The sequence below is a fragment of the Sinocyclocheilus anshuiensis genome, unplaced genomic scaffold, assembly GCF_001515605.1.
Source record: "Sinocyclocheilus anshuiensis isolate Anshui unplaced genomic scaffold, SAMN03320099.WGS_v1.1 scaffold461, whole genome shotgun sequence".
Classification (NCBI taxonomy): domain Eukaryota; kingdom Metazoa; phylum Chordata; class Actinopteri; order Cypriniformes; family Cyprinidae; genus Sinocyclocheilus; species Sinocyclocheilus anshuiensis.
The window spans coordinates 2,998,455-3,009,718 of NW_015541005.1; the positions used below are offsets into that span (position 1 = coordinate 2,998,455).

An 11,264-nucleotide genomic window follows, 5' to 3' on the forward strand; every position below is an offset into this window, starting at 1 on the left:
GAAAATATTAGAGATGCCCAATGCATGAAACCCAAAGAGGAACTAAGAAATTCTGTACATACAAGCACACACAAGTGTTATGGTGCCATCTTCTGTCAGTACATTTTATTATTTGGCCTGTTGGATAGTCTTGAGAGGATATATGGTATTAATTGTGGAAAGAAGTATGCACCATTTTTATATTAAAAATATATGACAAATATTTTAAGTCTTAATCAAAGAGTCTCTAATGACCTACTGTGAAGGTGGGGTTTCTATTAGTAGCCTATTTTTGCAAACATGTAAATGGAGTTTAACCAAAATTATAATGCAATTATTAAATAAGATGCATTAATCATATTCCTTAATAATGATAATTTTTGAAGACAAGAAGTAAATTTTTGCACTTATGTGCATGTGTAGGCCTACATTATGTGCATTACGGTGAATATTGAACACTGAATGTTCTCGTTCGTTTCTGTAGTATTTGACGCCAACATGTAACAAGAGCTAACATAATTCTAAAATAAATGTATGCATTTAAAGCAGTTTTTTTTTTTCACCTTATACAACATCCTTTTTTTTTTACCCTAGATTTGTTTTTCAAACGGGCAATGTACAGGGCCACTGATGATGACGTCACCAACGTACGACATACGTTACTCTGAGTGAGGACCTCGCGGTGCGTGGTTTGGAAACAGTACGAGGAATAACTTTGAAACAATAATAAAATTACCCCAGGCATAAAGTGTCCCATACAGGTATACAACTATTATAACGTTACATAGTGCATTTACATGTGATAGACTGAAATTAAAGATTATTTAAATGAGCCAGTCATTCATTCATATTTTGTCGCATGTTTGTTGCGCGTTTAGATGTAGTAACAGCTTTTTTTTGAGACGTTTCTAAATCCTTAACTTTAAGATGTATTGTGATTGTAAGTTAGTAATTTGTTTCATTATGTTGCATATGCACATTCTGCGTCTGTAATATTTGTGATGTTTACTAGGGTCTTAAAGATAAACTCGTGGAGCTGCTGTAGATAGCATTGTGCGCAATAATTGTAAAGGAGTAAGTAACATGATCATCATATGAAACAACATACTGTAAATAAAGTCACGAGAGTGAAAGTAAAACCATCTTATACTTTTTCAAAGTAGTCACATTTTTTCTAGATTACAGTTTTGCGCTTTCTTCACGAGCTGCAACTAAATCCCATGCATGCTCATTACTTCTCTGTAGTAGGGCTGGTAGGAAAATATCATTCCAATCTGTTTTGTCCCATCAGAGGGATCGACAGCATGGAGACGGATCTTTATGATGAGTTTGGAAACTATATTGGACCAGAGCTGGACTCTGATGAAGATGAAGTAGATGCAGATGACCGGGAGGCTGATGAGGTGCGTCTGAGATGTTTTATGCCATCTGTTCATTTGTGTATATTACAGCAGAAACCTGTAAATTACAAAAATTATCTTGAAACTAACCAAAAAAGATGTGTTTTTGTGCAAGTTGCAGCATATACAGTATGAGTGGGATATGAGTGCAGTTTATCTTATTACAGGCGGATGAGGAGGAGGATGATGAAGACCAGGCTGAGGTTGACGAGGAGGATGGTGGCGGTATGGAGGTGGTTCTGCATGAGGATAAAAAGTATTATCCCACAGCTGAGGAAGTTTATGGTCCTGAGGTGGAGACTATCATCCAAGAAGAAGATACACAACCATTGACAGGTAACAGATATGCTGGTGGAATACTAGTATATGTACTACATGTGCACAAAATCAAGTGTATCTCATTTTATTTGCTCCGCAGAGCCCATCATAAAACCTGTGAAGATGAAGCGGTTTACTCTGATGGAGCAAGAGCTTCCCGTCACCGTCTATGACATGGAGTGAGTTCACTGTTGTGTTGTTTCTCTCTCTCCCTGTTTGTCTGAACTGCGTATTGTTACATGCATGTCTGTCCGCAGGTTCCTTGCTGATTTGATGGACAGCTCAGAACTGATCAGAAATGTCACCTTGTGTGGACACTTACACCATGGCAAGGTAAAGGACACCATCATGCTTGTTCAGTTTTGTCTGATAAATGAAGGTGCATCATGTGGTGTTTTTGTTATATGTGCTGAGTTTGATTACGTTAATTTTGAGGACAAATTAAAATGCATTTGTTTGTCCCCACAGACTTGCTTTGTGGACTGCCTCATTGAACAGACACATCCTGAAATCCGCAAGAGAGATGACTCTGATGTAAGTATATAGTTATTAAATATAAAAAAGTGTTTTTGTTTATATTAAGCATATGAATATTAATAAAATATACACTTGGTTTCAGTTGTGTTTATACATAGATAAATATATATATATATATATACTGTGTGTGTGTAAATAAATAAATATATATATATATATATATATATGTATATGTGTGTAATCTTTTTCCTATTCTTATATGTGTGTATATATGTCTGTAAAAAAAAAAACCCACAGCTACAGCTTTTCACATGCAGGTGTTTTGTTGAGTAGACGTTTATTTCGCTCTACACTAACACTGGATATGTTACAATAATGATGTTTTACTTTTTTACAGTTACGATACACAGATATCCTCTTCACAGAGCAAGAGGTAAGAAATCAACTAATTCATCTGATCACAAGCAAGCATGTGCATTCAGTGCATTTATCTCATGTACGTTTTTGTGTTTTCTCACAAGAGGGGAGTTGGCATCAAGAGTACGCCTGTAACCATGGTTCTGCCTGACTCCCGGGGCAAATCTTACCTTTTTAACATTATGGACACGCCAGGTACTCCCTGACCTCTTTCCTGTGCTCACCTTTTCACACATTAAAAAGTAGCTGACATATGTTTAAAATATCACTTAGAAAAATATAAGGACACAGTATGCTGTGCAAAAGCAGGAGATTTATCTCTTGAACCTGTCCTCAGGTCATGTGAATTTCTCTGATGAGGTGACATCATCAGTCAGACTGTCTGACGGCATTGTGCTTTTCATCGATGCTGCTGAGGGGGTGAGTTCACACATACACAGTCTACTGCTAATGTCAGGCTTTTGGCTCCAGGACTGCTTTTATCATGTTGTTGTCATCGTAATACACAGTTTATGAAAATCACTGTCTTAACATAATGTTTTTCGTAAGCTTATATTATATTTGTCAAATTAAATTAGCTTTGTTATGCAAGTATAAACATTTGAATGTGTTCAGGTGATGCTAAACACTGAGCGACTGATCAAGCATGCAGTGCAGGAGAAGTTGGCCATCACTATCTGTATTAATAAAGTGGATCGTCTGATCGTGGAGCTCAAGCTGCCCCCTACAGATGCCTACTACAAACTGCGCCACATTGTGGATGAGGTCAACGGCTTGCTGAGGTACCCCACTGTGTTTAAAGGAAGAGGTTTTGGTAGATACAACATGATATTGAGACAAATCTTAGATCTGCTGTTCGTCTTTCACTTGCTTATTGATACTAATTTTCTTTATGAATTTAATTGTTTTTAGCTAACAGTTTTGTCTGAAATTCTATAGAATAATCTCTTTTTTTTTTCTTCTCTGGCAGCACATACTCCACTGATGAGTCTCTGATTGTGTCTCCCCTGTTGGGGAACGTGTGTTTCGCTTCCTCACAATACAGCATCTGCTTCACTCTTGGCTCCTTTGCCAAAATCTATTCAGACACCTACGGTGAGACATACACGCACAAAAAAAACAAATTCAAATGCATCCTCAGTGCTTCTGTCTGAAAACATCAACCTTTTTTTTTTTTTACTCTCAATTGTTTTTCAGGTGACATCAACTACATGGAGTTTGCTAAAAGACTGTGGGGAGACATTTACTTCAACCCTAAAACGTAAGAATCTGAAGCTAATTTTATTTCACAGACAATTTGCAGAAGGGCAGCATGTTTTTTTTGTTCTCGATTGTAACGGTCACGTTTTGTGCCTGTCAGGAGGAAATTCACAAAGAAAGCCCCCAACAGCAACTCTCAGCGCAGCTTTGTTGAGTTCGTACTAGAGCCGCTGTACAAGATTCTTTCACAGGTGAGAAATACACTCACATTTCTTTTATGTATGCACATTCGGGCAGTCAAATACACAGGCTGTATAACTGTGGTGTGTCTGTAGGTGGTGGGGGATGTGGATACGTCTCTGCCTCGTGTGTTGGATGAGCTCGGCATTCATCTGACTAAAGAGGAATTAAAGCTCAACATCAGACCTCTGCTGCGCCTTGTCTGTAACCGCTTTTTTGGAGAGTTTACAGGCGAGTGTCTTTTATTTTGTGCTCTTGTGTTGTTGCCATAAATCATAATTCTTGCACACGTGTCAGGTTCGTTCAATCTAATAATATGTGCTACTACAACAGGCTTTGTGGACATGTGTGTGCAACACATACCATCTCCTCAGGGGGGTGCCAGAGCCAAGATAGAGCATAGCTACACAGGTGGACTGGACTCAGACCTCGGAGAGACAATGTCTGAGTGTGACCCTGATGTAAGTGTGACATTCAGCTTGTAAAATGTTTTAAAGTATTTGTTTTTTTTTTTTCAGAAAAAAATTGGTAACACTTCAGTATAGGGACCAATTCTTACTATTAACTAGTTGATTATTAGCATGCCTATTATTATTAACATATTGGCTGTTTATTAGTGCTTATAAATCACAAATTCTCGATGACCATATTCTACATCCCTAATCCTACCCAATGCCTAAACTTAAAGGGGTCCTATTATGCTCTTTTACAAAGTCTTGATTTTGTTTTGGGGGTGTACTAGAACAGGCTCTCATACTAGGCTGTTCGAAAAACACATTATTTTTCACATTTTTTACATTATTACAACCAGTGTTGGGGAAAGTTACTTTTAAAAGTTGAAAAAGTGAAAAAGCATAATAGGACCCCTTTAACAACTACCATAGTAACTATTAATAAGCAGCAAATTAGGAGATTATTCAGGCAAAAGTCATAGTTAATGGTTTGTTAATAGCTAGAATTGAACCTTAAAATAAAGTGTGACCATCTTACTGACCCTAACAAGCCTAAAAATGTAAATATCTCAATGACACAGGCCTAGAGAAGTAAGCCAAGCTCTTTTTATCTCTTCTTTCTTAGGGTCCACTGATGTGCCACACCACTAAGATGTACAGCACAGATGACGGCGTGCAGTTCCATGCGTTTGGTCGAGTCCTGAGCGGAACCCTGCAGGCGGGCCAGCCGGTGAAGGTTCTGGGAGAGAACTACAGCCTGGAAGATGAGGAGGACTCACAGATCTGTACTGTTGGACGCCTTTGGATTTCTGTCGCTAGGTGACCGTCACACTCTGTCTTTCTGATTGCTCTTTTTTTTTTTTTCCTAGCATTATTAGTCCATGGTCCCCCATTTTCCCCAACAATACTTGAAGGCCCCATGACTTTTCTAGTTGTTCAGGATTTAAGAATTTCTTAAGGATTTTTTTTATATATATTTTGTATTCAGTGTATACCCCATAAAAAAACTGAGATTGACATAACTAGCAAAAAATATATTATTATAAAAATGCCCATGCAGTTATATGATTTTATTAATCTGGTTCTAGAAGTCACACTTTAAAAATTAAGGTTTTTCAAGATTATTATTATTTTAAAGACTTGTTTTGTCTTATTTTAAATAATTTTATGTCATCTTGAGACCCAAAGATAAAAGTAAAATAGATATGATTGGAGTACGTTTTAAAAGAAAAATACTATTTAATCTTTCTACTTAAACATTTCAAGCTTATTTCAATGTATTATTTGTTGTTTTGTAAAAATTTACTATTTCTGAGTGAAAACTGTTTCAAAGTAAATCATACATCAGTCCCCCCACTGTAGTCTTTGTAAATGTTATGTTTTATGTGTTTATGTAAGGTATCAGATTGAAGTGAATCGTGTCCCTGCTGGTAACTGGGTGTTGATCGAAGGGTGCGACCAGCCTATTGTTAAAACGGCCACAATCACAGAGCCCCGTGGAAATGAAGAGGTAGGAAAGAGAGATATCTATTCGAAACAATGCAGTGTTCATTTATGAGACTTTGGAAGTTGAATGTTGAATTGGTGTGAGTAGGCTCAGATCTTCAGGCCATTGAAGTTTAACACAGCGTCAGTGATAAAAATCGCTGTGGAGCCGGTCAATCCCTCAGAACTGCCCAAGATGTTGGATGGACTCAGAAAAGTCAACAAAAGTTATCCGTCACTTACAACAAAGGTAACACTCCCTAGAACACCCCACGGTACCAATTTAGTTTTAAAACCATATCTTTTTCATGTTTTGAGCCTCTGGACCAAACCAGATGTTACATATACTTGCACTGACAATCAGCAGGGTTACTTTATGATTTGTTTTAAGTGTATCAAGATTCATAACTATGATGTGTTTTAATCTTTTTACTAGCTTGCTTCATATTAATCTGTGCTGGTTTGTGTGAGTTCAGGTGGAGGAGTCAGGAGAACATGTGATTCTTGGTACAGGTGAGCTGTACCTGGACTGTGTAATGCACGACCTGCGGAAGATGTACTCTGAGATCGATATCAAGGTGCTCTTTTGCTGTCTTACAAATTTCTTTCCTCTCTTTTTGCCTATGTTTTTTTATTTTCATGTGATTTCTCTTCGATCTCTCACAATAGGTGGCTGATCCAGTAGTGACCTTCTGTGAGACTGTGGTAGAGACGTCCTCCTTGAAGTGTTTCGCTGAAACGCCCAATAAAAAGTAAGGAACAAACTTCCTGTATCTCAGCACCACCATTTAGAACTTGAGTTGTGAATTTCTTTACATTTTTTTTTTAAATGTGACCTGTAAAAGTCTTAACATGCATCAGTGGTTGTATACGTATGTGTGATTTTTAACACTGTGTGTGTGATTGGCAGGAATAAGATTACCATGATTGCTGAGCCGTTGGAGAAGGGTCTAGCCGAAGACATTGAGAACGAGGTGGTGCAGATCACGTGGAACAGGTAAAATAACATGTCAGAACTGTAGAGAACTTCTGGGTTATATGTAACACAAAGATGTCTTTCTTAATATTAAATATTAGGACCCATAACTGATTTTAACACTGATAATGATAAATGTTTCTTGTGCACCAAATCATCACCAACATGTTTCAGAGTATTACTGTTTTAACTGTATTTTTGATCACATAAATGCAGCCTTGTTGAGCATAAGATACTTCTCTCAAAAAAATTTAAATATTTAACAACCACAAACTTTTAAGTGGTAGTTTATGTGGTGCAGTTCAACCGACAAGAATCTACTGTTTCACTTCAAATCTGTTCACTATTTTAAAACAAATAAATGTATCTTTTTTTTCTCTCTCTCTGTAGAAAAAAGTTGGGAGAGTTTTTCCAGACGAAGTATGACTGGGATTTGCTAGCAGCTCGTTCCATTTGGGCTTTTGGACCTGACACAACCGGGCCCAACATTTTAGTAGACGACACTTTGCCCTCTGAGGTAATTTGCATATCAGCTGATATTAATCATGCTCTGCAAGGTTCGTTTATATTCATTAAATCATTGTAATATTTTTTTTTATATACAATTCAACTGTAATTGGGTTGCAAATGAATGAAATTCTGGATATTTGACTTCACCTCTCCTCTGACTATATTGACAAATTTTAAAATAGTGCCTTTGGCCATTTGAATGTAGATGTGTGTGTTAAAGTCTTTTGGCATGGATGTGTTGGTGTGTCGTCGTTTGGTGTCTGTGTGCTTGCGTGTGAAAAAAATTGACGTCACATATGATTGCATGTGACACAGTGTGTCTGTTTTTGTGAGAGGTTGTGCACTGGTGTGCTTAAATTGTTGACAGCTACATAATTTGATAAATGATCTGTTTTCTTTCTCTGTGTGTGTTGTAGGTAGATAAAGCTCTTCTTGGCTCAGTGAAGGACAGCATTGTACAGGGCTTCCAGTGGGGCACACGCGAGGGTCCTTTGTGTGATGAACGTGAGACAGTGCATGACATTTTATTTGAGAACTTTCAATGGTTATGAAGGCTGAACAGTCTAAAAAGCACCACAGAATGAATAAATGTTCTTAGGGTAAATATACTTATTTAAATTAGGGATGCTCTGTATATTGTTATCGGTTGATATTTGATATATATCAGCCAAGGTAACACTTTAGTATATGGACCAATTCTCACTATTAACTAGTTGCTTATTAGCATGCCTATTATTAACATATTGGCTGTTTATTAGTGCTTATAAAGCACATATTCTGCATGACCATATTCTACATCCCTAATCTTAAACTTAACAACTACCTTACTAACTATTAATAAGCAGCAAATTAGGAGTTTGAGGCAAAAGTCGTAGTTTTATGGTTCATTAATAGTGAGAATTGGACTTTAAATAAAGTGTGACCATCATCATCCACCAACATTGGATATTTAATATATTTTTACATTTAGTTTGCCTTTGCCGTCTTTGAACGCTCACATAAAGTTAATCTTTTAAAAACACTAATAATTTAATAACACTGTTAAATGTAATCTTTAGCAAATCTCCAAATGAATGTCCCATTATTCATAACATACATTAAAATGTTGTGATGTCTAGATTCACTTGTAGCATTTGAAAATATTGATATTAGTTTTCGGTTCCTTTATTTTTAACGTATTTAGACGACATAGTATAGAAATGTAGTATTAGCAATTGTATTGTTTATCAGCCATAAAATGACAGTAATTATCGTCCAGAATGTTAATATCAGTGCACTACTAAGTTAAATGTCATGATCTCAAAATTTTGAGCGAAACTTGCACATTTGTAAGGTTAAATTTTCTTCCCCTCTTTTCCTTTCATTGCCGTTTTCCACCCTCACAGTGCTTTTGCTACTGTGCCTTTAAGTTTTTCATATGCAAATGTCCTCTTTGTAAATGGCTACAGTTTGGTGTTTCTGTTTGTGTTAAATAACAAAACTATCTCCTTGTCATTCCCTGCGTTCAGCAATCCGCAACGTGAAGTTTAAGATCCTGGACGCAGTGATCGCACAGGAGCCGCTGCACAGAGGAGGAGGACAGGTCATCCCTACAGCTCGCAGAGTCGTCTACTCTGCCTTCCTGATGGTAATCTATCCTTCCATAGGTCTGTTTAGCCACCTCTCTTCTTCCCCCATCTTCCTCTGTTTCCTTTCTCTGCCTAATCATTGTTTCCATTAGTCTTATTGGACTGGTTCATTCAATTACGTGATCCATTAACTCAGTTCAGTAGATTAAGTTGATTATCGTAATTGGTTTCTCACTTGCTCACCCTCTCTTTTTCCTCGCTTTGTGATTGGTTGGTTTCTGTAGGCCACGCCCAGGCTGATGGAGCCCTATTACTTTGTGGAGGTTCAGGCCCCTGCTGACTGCGTTTCTGCTGTGTACACGGTGCTGGCACGCAGGAGGTACAATACACACAAACAGAACGAGGACATTGCTGACTCCTCGTCTGTTAACACACATACACTCACATTAATCAGATTGTAGCTCAGGGCAGCAAAAGTCAGCAAGTCTCTAATAAAGACAGTCTCCTTTTAGAACGAGCCTCTGACTGATCTCTTGTCTGTGTGTCCCATAGAGGTCATGTGACTCAGGATGCGCCAATCCCTGGCTCTCCTCTCTACGCCATCAAGGCTTTCATTCCCGCTATTGACTCGTTTGGCTTTGAAACTGATCTCCGCACACACACGCAGGGCCAGGCCTTCGCGCTCAGTGTGTTCCACCACTGGCAGGTACAAACACACCCACATATCTTTTTTTTCTGCTTCCTTTCTTGTGTGTATGCGTGTTTAAATGAGGGCAAGTGTATTATGTGTAAGCGAATCTCACAAAACCTGTCCAAAACACCAGGTCACATGAAAATAAATTAAAATCGGAAATCATATATTTTTCATTTTCTTTTAGCAAAATATGATTTCAAATTTTTTTTTTTTTTTTTTTTTTTTTTTTTTTACATAATGACATTTAATGGCATTTAATTATTATATATGAGTAAATTATATTTACATTATTTTGTTAAAATTATAAAATTAAGTCAAATTAATATTAATATGACTTATAATTAGATTTTGCTATTAATATTATACAATTATTACTGTATGCTGATTTGTTTTTTTAATTGTGCTACAGTATTTTTATTGTGAAAAAAATTAGAATCACCTTTGGAAATTACAGTTTTTCTCGATTGCTAACACACAATTCATGAAACAATTCACCATTTTCTCACAACTATAAACACAATCTCAAAACTATACACCAACTTGTGTAAACTTCAAACTTCCAGGTCAAAATCTTAGTCAAAAACATGTTCTCTTTTGTCAGACTCAAACTTTGGCCTTAGACGATACACAAACCTGTCAAATACACAGACTATTTTCCTGCCTAGAGAACACTAGTGAGATCAATTCAAAACACTGTTACAAAAACCTCCTTTTGGAAAATAGGAATCCTTTTGCTAGTCAATGTCTGTTACAGTATACGACATAAATATAGGGATGCAGATACAGTCAAATTCAGCATTAAACTGTAAGAAAAGTTTACTTTCGTTACACTACTGTAAAGAGATCTTACAGTAGATGAAAGGCACTAGAAGAGAAAAGTTCAAAAACCAAACAACAGAATATACAGTGAACACACATTGGAATATACTGTCATTTACTGTAAATAAATAAATTAATTCATTCAGCATCCTCTGCCAAATTGCATTACAGTATTGGTAATATCCTTATTTGTTATAGCAGTTTCTTAGTCTTCTGATAAAAGATTTCTCTGCCTCCCCTAGACAGTCGTCTCTCAGTTCTGCAAAAATAGAGTACATGTAAGGACTACTTGGCTTCAAATAAATTCAACAGTAATGAGTTTGAGGGTGTACAACATGTGCTACAGTATTTACTGTACATAGAATAATGAAAGTTCTCTCATCTGAAGTACTGCTGCTATGTACTGTAATTCTTTTGTATGTGTATTGTGTAAGTAGTATTGAAACCTTTTAGATGAGTATGTAGGCCAACTTCCCTCATGGTCAGTCCATGCAGAAGAACATGCTCAACTATAGTGCTTTGTATTTCATCAGGAACAAATTAAATTGGACCTCATCCCCTTCGTTTTTATTTCCCCCTCCAATTCCTCTTTGTCTTCCACTACCAGGATTAATTTTCCAAAAATCAGCTGTGCTCTTGTTCATATCATCCTGAGATTCTGACCTGTGTGTCATCAGTTTTGCTACTATGTTCACACATGGATAAATGTGTGCTGTTTGAGTTCATTTT

General features: G+C 36.9%; 1 protein-coding gene across 1 annotated transcript in view; it reads left to right on the top strand.

Moving 5' to 3' along the window:
• The first annotated feature begins 622 nt into the window (after window positions 1-622).
• Window positions 623-11,264, top strand: part of eftud2 (elongation factor Tu GTP binding domain containing 2) — a 13,347-nt gene continuing 2,705 nt past the window's right edge. The window contains exons 1-26 of the mRNA XM_016488616.1: window positions 623-740; window positions 1,273-1,382; window positions 1,547-1,715; window positions 1,798-1,876; window positions 1,955-2,030; window positions 2,166-2,231; window positions 2,572-2,607; window positions 2,696-2,786; window positions 2,929-3,011; window positions 3,207-3,373; window positions 3,562-3,686; window positions 3,789-3,852; window positions 3,952-4,042; window positions 4,127-4,262; window positions 4,365-4,492; window positions 5,109-5,302; window positions 5,882-5,993; window positions 6,078-6,218; window positions 6,445-6,546; window positions 6,638-6,720; window positions 6,879-6,965; window positions 7,335-7,461; window positions 7,871-7,958; window positions 8,963-9,081; window positions 9,307-9,401; window positions 9,575-9,728. Coding sequence (XP_016344102.1) covers window positions 1,284-1,382; window positions 1,547-1,715; window positions 1,798-1,876; window positions 1,955-2,030; window positions 2,166-2,231; window positions 2,572-2,607; window positions 2,696-2,786; window positions 2,929-3,011; window positions 3,207-3,373; window positions 3,562-3,686; window positions 3,789-3,852; window positions 3,952-4,042; window positions 4,127-4,262; window positions 4,365-4,492; window positions 5,109-5,302; window positions 5,882-5,993; window positions 6,078-6,218; window positions 6,445-6,546; window positions 6,638-6,720; window positions 6,879-6,965; window positions 7,335-7,461; window positions 7,871-7,958; window positions 8,963-9,081; window positions 9,307-9,401; window positions 9,575-9,728 — 2,712 coding nt within the window. The 5' untranslated portion in view covers window positions 623-740; window positions 1,273-1,283. The remainder of the gene's footprint in view (window positions 741-1,272; window positions 1,383-1,546; window positions 1,716-1,797; window positions 1,877-1,954; window positions 2,031-2,165; window positions 2,232-2,571; window positions 2,608-2,695; window positions 2,787-2,928; window positions 3,012-3,206; window positions 3,374-3,561; window positions 3,687-3,788; window positions 3,853-3,951; window positions 4,043-4,126; window positions 4,263-4,364; window positions 4,493-5,108; window positions 5,303-5,881; window positions 5,994-6,077; window positions 6,219-6,444; window positions 6,547-6,637; window positions 6,721-6,878; window positions 6,966-7,334; window positions 7,462-7,870; window positions 7,959-8,962; window positions 9,082-9,306; window positions 9,402-9,574; window positions 9,729-11,264) is intronic.